Source organism: Primulina tabacum, chromosome 2, assembly GCF_025594145.1.
Source record: "Primulina tabacum isolate GXHZ01 chromosome 2, ASM2559414v2, whole genome shotgun sequence".
Taxonomy (NCBI): Eukaryota; Viridiplantae; Streptophyta; class Magnoliopsida; order Lamiales; family Gesneriaceae; genus Primulina; species Primulina tabacum.
Window position 1 is genome coordinate 11,641,915 of NC_134551.1, and position 12,239 is coordinate 11,654,153.

General features: G+C 35.2%; 1 protein-coding gene and 1 long non-coding RNA gene across 3 annotated transcripts in view; one reads left to right on the top strand and one right to left on the bottom strand.

Annotated features, from left to right (window-relative positions):
- The window catches only part of LOC142537392 (uncharacterized), a 100,357-nt gene that overhangs the window by 43,362 nt on the left and 44,756 nt on the right, over window positions 1–12,239 (bottom strand). The window lies entirely within an intron of this gene.
- LOC142530379 (villin-4-like) lies at window positions 384–11,652 on the top strand. 2 transcript variants are annotated; one of them, XM_075636206.1, is made up of 23 exons: window positions 384–641; window positions 2,034–2,130; window positions 2,352–2,451; window positions 3,414–3,482; window positions 3,567–3,803; window positions 3,891–4,068; window positions 4,154–4,283; window positions 4,562–4,724; window positions 5,416–5,566; window positions 5,714–5,814; window positions 6,161–6,316; window positions 6,807–6,875; window positions 6,976–7,044; window positions 7,137–7,274; window positions 7,396–7,524; window positions 8,286–8,433; window positions 8,556–8,566; window positions 8,824–8,964; window positions 9,065–9,190; window positions 9,255–9,320; window positions 10,190–10,520; window positions 10,876–11,081; window positions 11,162–11,652. In XM_075636206.1, exons 2-23 carry the CDS (start codon window positions 2,075–2,077, stop codon window positions 11,273–11,275), a joined length of 2,889 nt encoding a protein of 962 aa, XP_075492321.1. In that variant the 5' UTR covers window positions 384–641; window positions 2,034–2,074; the 3' UTR covers window positions 11,276–11,652. The 2 variants fall into 2 exon arrangements, with proteins under 2 accessions (XP_075492321.1, XP_075492311.1); XM_075636196.1 differs by having other exon boundaries at window positions 4,151–4,283; window positions 11,162–11,651.

The window sequence follows — 12,239 nt, forward strand, 5'->3', positions numbered from 1 at the left end:
TCATTAGGGGATATTTACTGAACATTTTCACAAGCATACACTATATACACACAATATGACATTTTCTTTTTCTCTGCGAGAATACTTGGCTGATTTGAGCGTCGGAGTGGTCACGGCGAAAACCTTTCCGGCATCTCACTAACGTTTTTTTTTATTTTTCCAGGTGTACAAATCATCAGCTCGGGCTGACTGGGAAAGAATACCACGTTACGTGCCAAATTACTCACTCACCTCACCCAATTTACCCGAATCACATCAAATAATTTTTTGAGGAGATTATAAATAAGTAATTTTAATAATATCTTAATAATCTCCACAAATGAATTTTGGTCCAATCTTAAATAGTAGAGGTATTCCTTTTTTAGCTGGGTAGTGATAGGGGCACGCATGTCTAGGAGCTCAACATCTCTGTTATACAAACACGAACACACATGATTATGGTTCTATGTATGTCGTTCTCTTTCTCACATCGTAGAATTTACGTCTTTTAATATTCTTCCGATTGTTCATAATATCTTCGGAATCCACTTTTTCTTTTTCCTTGAAATTTATGGTGGTGTTTTGTTTTGTGTGATTATACTGGATCCGTTTGATTTATTCTCAAGTGGGCTCGAGGACTGGTGTCTTTCAAGGATAGAGAGGTGACTGTTTCAATGACATTCCCATGCTTGTACTTTGTTATGCGTGTTTGGCTGTATATATAATTTGATTTATGCGTCGCATGGTTTGCCGTGTTATGTGTTTGCGTCAGTGTTGATGCTTTTTATATGTAAAAAATTGAATCTTGATCGAGGGAAGAAACCGTTTTTCATTTTGGAAATGTGGTCATGTATTGCGGACTTACATTTTTGAGTTTTGTTGTGTATGCATGTGGAAATGCAATGGCCTTTATTGGTGGATCCTGCAATTGCAATAAAAGTTTGTTTGTTTTTATCTGTACAAGTGATGAGATTCTGTTTTCATGATTAATGGCCTGGTTCCGATAGATTCGAAAAGCCTACACAATCAGATGTCAAAATAGAAACGAAATGGACACAGTTTTTATTTCATGTAATTTATTGATTTTTCTCCATTCCAGTAGGCGAGGAGGTAGTTATAGGTGCAAAGTCGATGTAGTCTCTCTGACTGTCTTCTTGATCAATATGGATTTCAGGCGATTGTGGTCACTACATGAATTTAAGGAATTGTCATTTTAGGTGTTTGATCAAAACCGTTTATCGCACAGTTGGGACACTGTAACAATCACATTATGAGTTTGTCTATCATTGGTAGCTGGGAAAGTTTGACCTTTACCCAAATAAAATGTGAAATGGCTGCACTTTCTGGGTCTTGTAGAGTTTTATTTAGCTGTTAAGACATAAAATTGAAGGTTGCAGGAGTTACGTAGATACACGTGGAACATTTTGTTTGCACAAACTTGTAATTGGGAGTAATAGTTTTTCAGTCTGCACAGAGCGTGAAGTGGTCTAATGGGTAGTTTAGTCTTCTTCCTACATATGGAATGGGCTTATATGCTGCTGCATTGGACATACATATGGCACATTCAATATTATTACGGTCATCTACAACCAAATCCCGACCGAAATAGATTTTCTTCTACCTGTGAATTTCAGCCCTTGCTTGGGGCAGCCATTTTCATAGGCTAGAAACTCTTCTCGTTTTAACAGTTCCTTTTAGGTTGTGTAATTTGTGATCTGTCCCAACGGAACAGTTTGCTTGGTTGCTAGGTGATTTCTGTGAGAACAACAGAGAATATCCTAGTAACTTGGAACAGATTATTGCATTGGGTTATATGGACCTAGACTATTGCTCTTGATTTCTTTTGGATGTATATCGATCTTCTAATTTTATGTCGCACGTTTACTTCAATAAGTCCTATATATATGGCGCCACACATTTCATTCACACCGTCTCATGCCCTGTATTATATGTCAAAACCTGTATGTTTCTGCTTATTTTACCATTTTGTCTTTTCTTTTTGGTTGTGAGTACTCAGTTAATAACTACTGAACATATTCCTTGTCTTGTTTCAGATCAATTTTTTGGATAGTTTGAGAAAAGCGGAGAGAACATTATGTCCGTATCAATAAAAGATTTGGATCCAGCTTTCCAAGGGGCAGGACAGAAGGCGTATCCTAATGTTACTATATCAAACTTGTCCACTTGTTATTGTGTCCCATCATTGTTTTTGAAAAAACTCACTTTTCATTATGATTTAAGTAGAGGATGTTACACGATAGAGGTTTAGATTCCTAACATAGATAATCTTAGCTGTAATATTAATGCTACATGTGCAATTTCTCATTGTTTATCAAGATTCTTTACATGTTTGCTTTCTTGACTTACTCTAGTGGCATCGAGATATGGCGAATTGAAAATTTTAATCCTGTTGCAATTCAAAAATCTTCACACGGAAAGTTTTTCACTGGAGATTCATATGTGATTTTAAAGGTAATTTCTGAGTTTTCTATTATAACAGTTGCATTCTGTACCTATGTTGATTCAGCGGTAGAGGACAATAAGCCAACTTTAGAGGAAATGTGGAGCATTTCTATTTTCATCCGCTCTTCTTATATTACATGTTTCATTTTTTAATTGTTGCCTTTTTGTTGGGAATTTTAAGCTAGGTTGCATATTGTGGGTTCTGGAGTACTTTATACGGTTGTGTTTGGCTGCACGTTATATAGTAGCTGCTATCTGTGATCCATGGACTTTCTGTTTTATCATTCATGTTCAATTTACTTTTTCCATCAATATCCTTTAGAACTTCAGGTGTCTCGAGTAGCTATCTTCTTGATATTCTTCAGACAGTTGCTTATAGATAATCGTGGAACAAGTATGCTATACAAGATACTTAATGGGGTGGGCTGAACCAATCAGCTGTTAAGCTCAATACATCTATCATTTCCATTTCGATTCAATAAAACAAATCGGAATCGGTTTAATCCAGTGAGACCGGTCACAAACCGGTAACTTTTAATGAACTAGAATACCAAAGACCAATCATTTGATATATTTTGGCGAATATTGCGCAGTTGCCGAACTATAGTTATTCAATTGCTCCTTCTCTGTTCTGCTGTTTATATTTGTGTTGCGCTCGCCATGCTCCAGAAAACAAGAGTTTTACTTGCTTAAAACCTGTAATGTACAATAAAGGGAATTAACATATTTTATTGTATTCACTACGAGTCATTTGCCACACTTCTGTTTGACAGAACCCATAACTTAGTTATGATTCTATTGATTCCTTGCCCAAGTATGTTCACACAGGCAGTATCCGTCAAAGTTCAATTTGCATATTCAAATGCCCGTGTATCATTCCATTCCAATATCGCTGATGTATTGATCGTATTATTTTCTGTAAAATGTTGAAGTATTTGTTGCATTTTAACCTTTGAAACTATTTTCTTTAGACCACTACCACAAAAAATGGTGCTCTGCGTCATGATATTCATTATTGGCTAGGTAAAGATACCAGTCAGGTATGTCTCCATGCTACAACTTTTTTAAAGTAATGGTGATTTTGGATTTTATTATCTGATTGTCTAAATTTTTTCCTTATGTAGGACGAAGCCGGTACTGCAGCTATTAAAACTGTTGAGTTAGATGCAGCCCTTGGAGGACGTGCTGTTCAATATCGTGAAGTACAAGGCCATGAAACTGAGAAGTTCCTTTCTTTTTTTAAGCCATGTATAATACCTCAAGAAGGTGGAGTTGCCTCAGGTTTTAATCATGTTGTGGCCGAAGCGCACCAAACTCGTTTGTTTGAATGCAAAGGAAAGCACGTCGTTCATGTAAAAGAGGCACGTTTGTTCTTCTTTCTCATAAACTTCTCATACACAATCCTAATAGAGAAATTTTTATTATTAGCTTTTTATATGGTTGGACAGGTCCCTTTTGCCCGAGCCTCTCTCAATCATGACAATATCTTTATTCTTGATACGGAGTCTAAAATTTTTCAATTTAATGGTTCCAACTCATCCATTCAAGAGAGGGCGAAAGCGCTGGAGGTTGTTCAATATGTTAAAGATACTTGTCACGATGGAAAATGTGAAATAGCAGCTATTGGTAATTTTTACTACTGATTAGGTGTTGCGAAGTTGATGGCCAAATGATTGTTAATTTTTGCTGCCTTTTCTTTTACCCACAGAAGATGGAAAATTAATGGCAGATGCTGATAGTGGAGAATTTTGGGGATTCTTTGGCGGCTTTGCTCCACTTCCAAGGAAAACAACTACCAATGAGTGCAAAAATACCGATTTGACTTCTCCTAAGCTTTTCTGGTACGTAGTATCTTCCACCCAGCACGTATTCTATTTAATCTCGTGTTCGATGTACGGATTAGTATGACATGTTGAACATTTAGTGAATAATTTTAAGGATTTCTGGAACCGGAAAGTCCAATTTAAACTAGAAGGATTCAGGAACATTTATTTTCTCAAATTTGTATAATTTCGCCACATTTCATAGACAACATAAATTAAATTTTGTTATATACTGCTATGGATATTTATGATATATAAACCCATGAAAACAATTGATTAGTCTTTATTATTCCAAGCATTGAGAATGGAGAAGCAGTACATGTGGAGGCTGATTCTTTGACAAGGGAGTTACTGGACTCATATAAATGCTATTTGGTTGACTGCGGGACGGAAGCCTTTGTTTGGATTGGTCGAAATACGTCTCTTGCAGCGAGGAAAGCTGCAAGCAAAGCTGTTGATGTAAGTCCTGCCCATTATAAGTAAAACCCTTTTGCTTTTTAAAATATAGGAATTATTTTGTGCTTGAATATAGTAATTAAAATAAGGTTGTGGAATGATCACAATTTGGATTTCAATTGTTTGGGCCCAACCTTCTTTGTGATGTGGCAGAAATGATCCTCAAACAATGAAATTTTATCACTTATTGTCACCGTCTGTTAGAACCTTCAAACCTAGCAGGAATTATGAAATTGGGTCATAAATGGTACTCTTAACTTTTGAAATCTAAATACTTACAATCTCTACTGACAGATGCTCGATGTAATTTTCAGTATAGCTTTCACGCGCATTTAGTGGGGTGACTGTAAGTGTTTAAATTTCATATAATAGGGGGTCATTTCCATGACATCATAAAGAAGGACCCAAAATATTTTTTGTCCGAACAATAGGAACCAAAATTGTAAGTATCTCCATTCAAAAACTAAAAATAAAAATTGCAAGTATTTTTTTTTTAAAAAAATTCTTTAAAGAGAATTTGAGCAGAAGTAATTAGATGCTATATTTAACTTTGTGATGGCTTTTATAAGTATTTTCTTAAAGTGAAAAGCCAACCAATCCATTTCTCATTGTTTTTGAAATATAAAATGGTAAAAATAACATCCTAGTCCAATTGTACTTGTCCTTCTTATTAGTTGCTTAACACTTACTATAGGAAGTAGTACTGCGCGGTCTTGATAGATCCAAATGTCACATAATCAGTGTTATTGAGGGCTTTGAGACAGTGTTATTCCGCTCGAAATTTGATTCGTGGCCCCGTTCAAACAATGTATCTGTGTCTGAGGAAGGTAGAGGGAAGGTCGCAGGTCAGTATTGCACGTGGCATTGTTGTGCTAACTTTTGAATCTAAATTTACTACACAAACACACATATATAAATCCTTGGAATTACCCTGATTTTGATTTTGCATTGTCTTCAAGGTCTAATCATTGTCTTTATGTTGATGTTTTTAGCACTTTTAAAGCGCCAAGGGGTAAATGTAAAGGGTCTTCTGAAATCAGAATCTCCAAAGGAAGACAATAGGCTATATATAGACTGCACAGGCGATTTACAGGTGATAATCTAACAGCTGCATATCTGTTGCTGTATATAGTTTGTAAAAAATTAGCATCTCTTTTAGTTTTGTGCACTTTAATATTCTTATACTAGGTGAAATTGCAAATGAATATTGTTAATGGAAAGATGGTTAGAAAACAGGCGTCCTTAATTTTTTGTTAAAAACGTGATAATTTAGGACTAACTATTGATCACAGAAACTACAATTTAGCAGTGTTTGAATTTATTGAAGTTTGATTATTAGTGCAGAATGAAAAATATACATTTTGTTTGTTGTTTGATAGTCTTCTCTCTTAAAGTACTACTGAATAACATTAGGTTTTTTTCCTCATTCCCTACATTAGGTTTGGCGTGTGAATGGTGAAAATAAGAGTTTTCTTCCAGCTTCCGATCAGTCAAAATTTTACAGCGGAGATTGCTATATCTATCACTATTCTTATCCTGGAGAAGGAAAGGAGGACCATCTCATTGGGACATGGTTTGGGAAGCAAAGTGTAGAGGTGACGTCTTAATTTCTTTCTTGATGTTTGAATATAAAGAGAGAGTTTATTTAGCCGACTGTAGGTGTACATTCAAAATATAGGAAAAGTCATTCTTCTGCGAGTTTTATAGTCAACTCGGAGGAGATATAGAAAGTTAGCCTAAACTTGCTTAAGAAAATGCAGTCTCGTCTATTATTTTCCTTGAGAATTCTCATATACTCCCTGAAGTGGAGAAAAACAAGAAATAAAGGAAAATCTCATTGCAAATTGTAAGCTTATGCTTTTCAAGGAATTCTGGAAAATTTGTTGCCCAAGTTACCTGTTAAAAAAGCCAACAGCATTTACATTTTCCACGTTGAAAAGTAGTTTCCTTCCGTGATAAGAATAACACAATAGATTTTCCAAAGCTATCATCTTTAGTAATTTTTTTGAAGGCATGCGTTGTCTATTTGAAAAAATCATTTGATATTATTCATGAGTTACTGATAATATTACTCACTATACATAGGTAGATAGAGAAGGTGCGACTTTACAGGCGAGCAAGATGGTGGAGTCTTTGAAGTTTTTACCCACTCAGGTACATTGGTTTCCTTGATCACTCCATTTCTAGTTTTTTCTATTGCAAAATTACATCTTGGTTATTATTATATTGACAGATATTTACTCTTTATTTCTAGGCTTGCATCTATGAAGGAAATGAACCGATCCAGTTCTTCGCCATTTTTCAGAGTTTCATTGTCTTCAAGGTTTGAGAGGATAAAAATATGAAAAAGATACGAAATTTCTCTTGCTTTGTTTTATATCATAGAAAATGAAATAATTTGTCGTCATGTCACAGGGTGGTCTTAGTGAAGGATTCAAGAATCACATGGCCAAGAATGAACTTCCTGATAATACATTTGTAGAGGATGGACTAGCATTATTTCGAGTTCAGGGTAGCGGGCCTGATAATATGCAAGCGATTCAAGTTGAACCAGTATGCTGCCCATTTATGCAAAAAATATATCCTGGAATTTATTTTCCATAATCTTTTATAACCTGCTTATTTTACATATTCATACAACAGAGAGTATTAATTCGTTATTCATTTGATCCAGGTGGCATCATCATTGAACTCGTCGTACTGTTACATACTACTCAGTGGGTCCTTGGTCTTTACCTGGTCTGGAAGTATTACGTCTCCTGAAGACCAGGAACTCGTCGAGAGGCTGTTGGATCTCATAAAGGTTTGATAGCTGTGTTGATCTTTTTTTCTTTAATCAATGATCAATAAAGTAAAAAATTTCATAAACCAAAAGTATGTACAAAATACACTGGGCAAAACCAGTTATTGATCTTTTATTTTAAGTGTCGCACACAAATTTAATCGAACTTCTGCAGTAATGAGATTTAATTTGTAGTCCTGTCATCCTTTTTTGGGAGGATATAAAAGCAATATTATTGATGGTTTGTAGAATTTCTGTATCATTCGAAGGGTGACCAAACCAAATTCTAATAACCAAATAAACCTAGCTAATTCTTTGAGCTAAGCAGACTGATAATAAACCTCTGATTTTCGAATTAATCGAACCAACCAAATTTTTTATTGAAACTAAACTAAGCGAATTGTACTTCTATACAAGTCCAACTTTCATAAAAAACCAAACTAATAGAACCAGAATAGAGAATAACCACAATAACCGACTTTTCGAATCGAATGTGTGGAAACAAATTTTTCCCCATAAGTTTCATTCGGTTGCTTTGGATTTGAAGAAAGATAGCTGCACCCATACTAAACTCACCGGTTTTTAAACAAATTAAAAACAAGTTGCCAAAATAATAGAACCTAACTACTGGTCGGTTAGCAGTTAAACTGAACATCTGTTCTACGCTATATCTCAACACATATTAGGTCAGTGATAGTAACTGTGCTCATGCATTCATTCCCTGAAATTCGATGTTGAATTTGTATTGTATGTCCTTTATTCGTCACATTTTGTACCTGCAGCCAAATATGCAGCCTAAGCTGCAAAAAGAAGGTACAGAATCCGAGCAGTTTTGGGATTTGTTAGGTGGAAAATTGGAGTATTCGAGCCAAAAAATTGCAAGAGAAGCTGAAACAGACCCTCATCTGTTCTCATGTACTTTATTAAATGGTGTTGCATCTATCTGTTACTGAACTTTATGTTTTCGAAGTTGTTTATTAATGCAAATTAATTAAACTAACATGTTTATTTGTTCATTGTATTACTCTGCCGAATTTGCGCCTGATTTTCAGAAGATCTCGAGGTGTGTATCTCTCGTATCTCTTTATCATCTTTTAGAAAAATGTGATTAGAACCTTATTACCATCCATCTACTCTCCATTATAGTTGGGTACCCAACAATATATATGTGTGGCAAGATAATGTAATTTTCGGCTCATCTGACATCGATGTTTTCATGAAGAGTATACACCAAAATTGTCATTTGCCTTGACAATGTTTCCTTCCATTCTCCACAAGTTGAAAATCCTGTACGACTTTGAATCATAATCTCTATTTCAGGTGACAGAGGTATACAATTTCAACCAAGACGATCTGATGACTGAGGATATATTCATTCTTCACTGCCACTCGGACATTTATGTCTGGGTCGGGCAACAGGTGCGGTCCACGAAAAAGATGAATGCCTTAAATATTGGGGAGGTATGATTCTTTTATTTGGTACAGACTTATTTTATCAAGTCTGGATCTTGGTCCTTTATCTTTAAAACAATTTAACATTAACAGCTATTTTTCTCAACAGAAATTTTTGGAGCGGGATTTTCTTCTCGAGAAATTATCTCTGCATACTCCAATATATATAGTAACAGAAGGGTCTGAGCCAACATTTTTTACTCGTTTTTTCTCGTGGGACTCTACAAAATCCATGGTGAGTTCACTTATTGAAATTTGAAAGGTTTAGAAGAAAACTTAGTAACTTGTGATTTTTACAGATGCATGGAGACTCTTTCCAAAGAAAACTTTCAGTTCTTTTGCATGGCATTTCAGCAATTTCAGTTGTAAGTTTCCTTTTCTTCTTAATGTGCAAGTTATTTACGTTCGTTATGCTTTCTTATTATTTTTTGTTTTGAATTTTCTTTTTCACGAGCCATTGCTGCAAATGGTTTTGCTTTATATATGAAAACGTTTTTACAGTTTTGTCGATTTATACACCATGTTTCAAGTCCTCAGGCCATTCGAGATATTTTAAACTTCTGGCTATATTTTTTATCCTAAGTTTTTTACTGTTTGAAACTGTAATGTTTTCAATTAAACGAATTTGGTCGTAGAATATGTATATTTATCCATTCTATTGTCAAAAGAAAACAGTTAGTGTCCCGACCTAAACACGGTGTCAAAATAATCTTTAGCCTGACTTTGAGCTCTTGATATGTGGTTTTACCCTGATTTCTTATATAGTTATATATCAATTTCTTGGTCAGCTTTTTCCCTCAATTCCACTTAATTTAAGTGATATCTCTCAAAACTAAGATGAGGGGGTGCTTGGTTATTTGTAAAACATGGGGAATTTCATTTATTTTAGCATATAAACCCCCAATTTTAGGCCAACAACATTCATTCATGCATCATAATGATCATATGCCAGTGTTGCCGCTGAGAACTGAACTTCGTGTAATGTCACGTAGCGTGTCCCATTTTCACAATATCAGCGACCAAAATTGTTTCACGTTTAAAATGGCGGATCATATATGTTTTAGAGATAAATTTTAGGGACCAATATATTATCTGTATGAAATGTTAATGTAATGTTTTACACGATGAGAAAGAGACATGGAGCAGAATCTTGTTATGCATTGGATTATTTTCACTACTGCTTCATATATTTTTTAAGTTTCCTTCTTTTACTTTTTGTGGTTTCGCGCTACAGAAGTCTAAACGGAGAACAGCCATCTCCTATGGTGGGAGATTCGCTGCACCCGAAAAATCTCAGCGTTCTAGAAGTGTGTCATCATTTAGCCCTGATAGAGTTCGTGTAAGAGGCAGGTCTCCTGCGTTTAATGCTCTAGCCGCTAACTTTGAAAATACAAATGCAAGAAATATGTCAACTCCTCCTCCAATGGTGGCAAGACTTTTTCCGAAATCCGGTAACCTGGATTCAGCAAAACCGACTTCAAGATCAGCAGCTATAGCTTTGATAACTGCAGGTTTTGAACAACCAGCAACTGCTCGAGACTTCACCCTTCCACGCTCTGTCAAAGGTACAATTACTCGGTTGGGTGGGATATAGAAGCAACTAGCTTAAAGAAGACTTTATTAATATTGTCTTTGTAAAATGTTTTAGAAAAGTTTAGGAAATTTATGTTTGGATAGTGTTAAAAAATGCTCTTCATATTTTCCTAAGGGAAGGTAAAGTTGAAGGCATAAATTCACATTTTTGAGCTTCTTAATTTGAATTTTTAAACACTGTTAAATTTGTAAAAACCTGGAATGTTTTTTCTTTCCATTTGAATAAACACTTTTAAATCCAAAAGTAAGTAATGTAAGGGCCTTCAAAATATGTGATAAGACAGATGTTTTGATATGTTAATCAAAATATTTCGTTTTGTGTTAAAGTGAGCCCCGAGTTACCCAAATCAAAATCTGAGATCAATGCCAATGAAAACTCTAAGGACTCGCCAAAAGCGAAGCCAGAGACAATCCTAGAAGACATGAAGGAGGGTGAAGCTGAAGAGGATGAAGAACTTCCAGTATACCCGTATGAGCGTCTCACTACTACATCAACTGATCCTGTGGAAGATATTGACGTTACCAAGCGTGAGGTAAGTGCATATGAAGTTATTGACTTGACAATCCTATGTCGGTTAATGTTTGCCTCACCTTTGGAAATCATGTTTTACAGAAATATTTGTCCTCACAAGAATTCAAGGAGAAATTCGAGATGACTAAGGATGCTTTCTACAAGTTGCCTAAATGGAAACAGAATAAGCTCAAAATGACACTCGAATTGTTTTAAATCTTTGCTGGGGGGTACCAACTCGATATATCCAGCATCAATGCAACTTTAGCTGCTTTTGCGTTGCCCCCGCCGAGGAATCCAGAGTTAATTTTCAATTAGGATTTTTGTTTTTCTGAGAACAGTTTCTTGATTTTCCTTTTTGTCCCATGTTTGATTTGAGGTTACAGATTTGTTTTGCATGATTTCTCTTCATTTAACTTGTTTCAGGCGATTGATTTGGAAAGTTATAGGAATCTTGATCAAGGAGGGTTTTTAGGGACACTTCATTGGATGATGGAGAACTTGTACAAAAATGTATAAATCATTCATTATTTATTTTTCCTTTTCATGTAAAAATGTTTATATGATTTTATTTTATTTTTGAAGGAATTATTTGAATCTTTTTATTGAAGGTAAACCTTGCGCCTGAATATGCTAAAAGAGTCCAGCCAACTCTAACGTTCTTCAATATATAATCAATGGCATCCTTATAGTTTCAGCTCTTTCTCGATTCAGTCCGTAATTTTTTCAACTTGCCAATTTAGTTCCTTCTTTTTATTTAACGTTGCCCATTTAGGTACTCACCGTTAATTGGGACATTTATAACGGACCCTCCAAAAAGAGTGTCCATTTAAAAATCTTTTAGAAGAAAACCTAATTAAGACTCAAATCCCTAATTCTAAACCCATTTCCCAACCCCGATTTGAAACCCTCGCAACCTAATATCACAATGGGAGTTTAGGTTTTCAGTCTTAATTAGGATTTTTTTTCTGCAAGGTTTTTAGTTGGGCACGATTTTTAGAAGGCCGGTGGCCAAGGTTGAAACTGTAACTGACATTCGAAGTTTTTTAAGATTGACAGACTATTACAAAAAGTTATTGATGGATTTTATTCGATTGTTATACCATTGACGAAAGTCACACAAAATAACTCCAAGTTTGAATGGAGCAGAATGGGAACAAAGTTTCTAGACATTGAAACA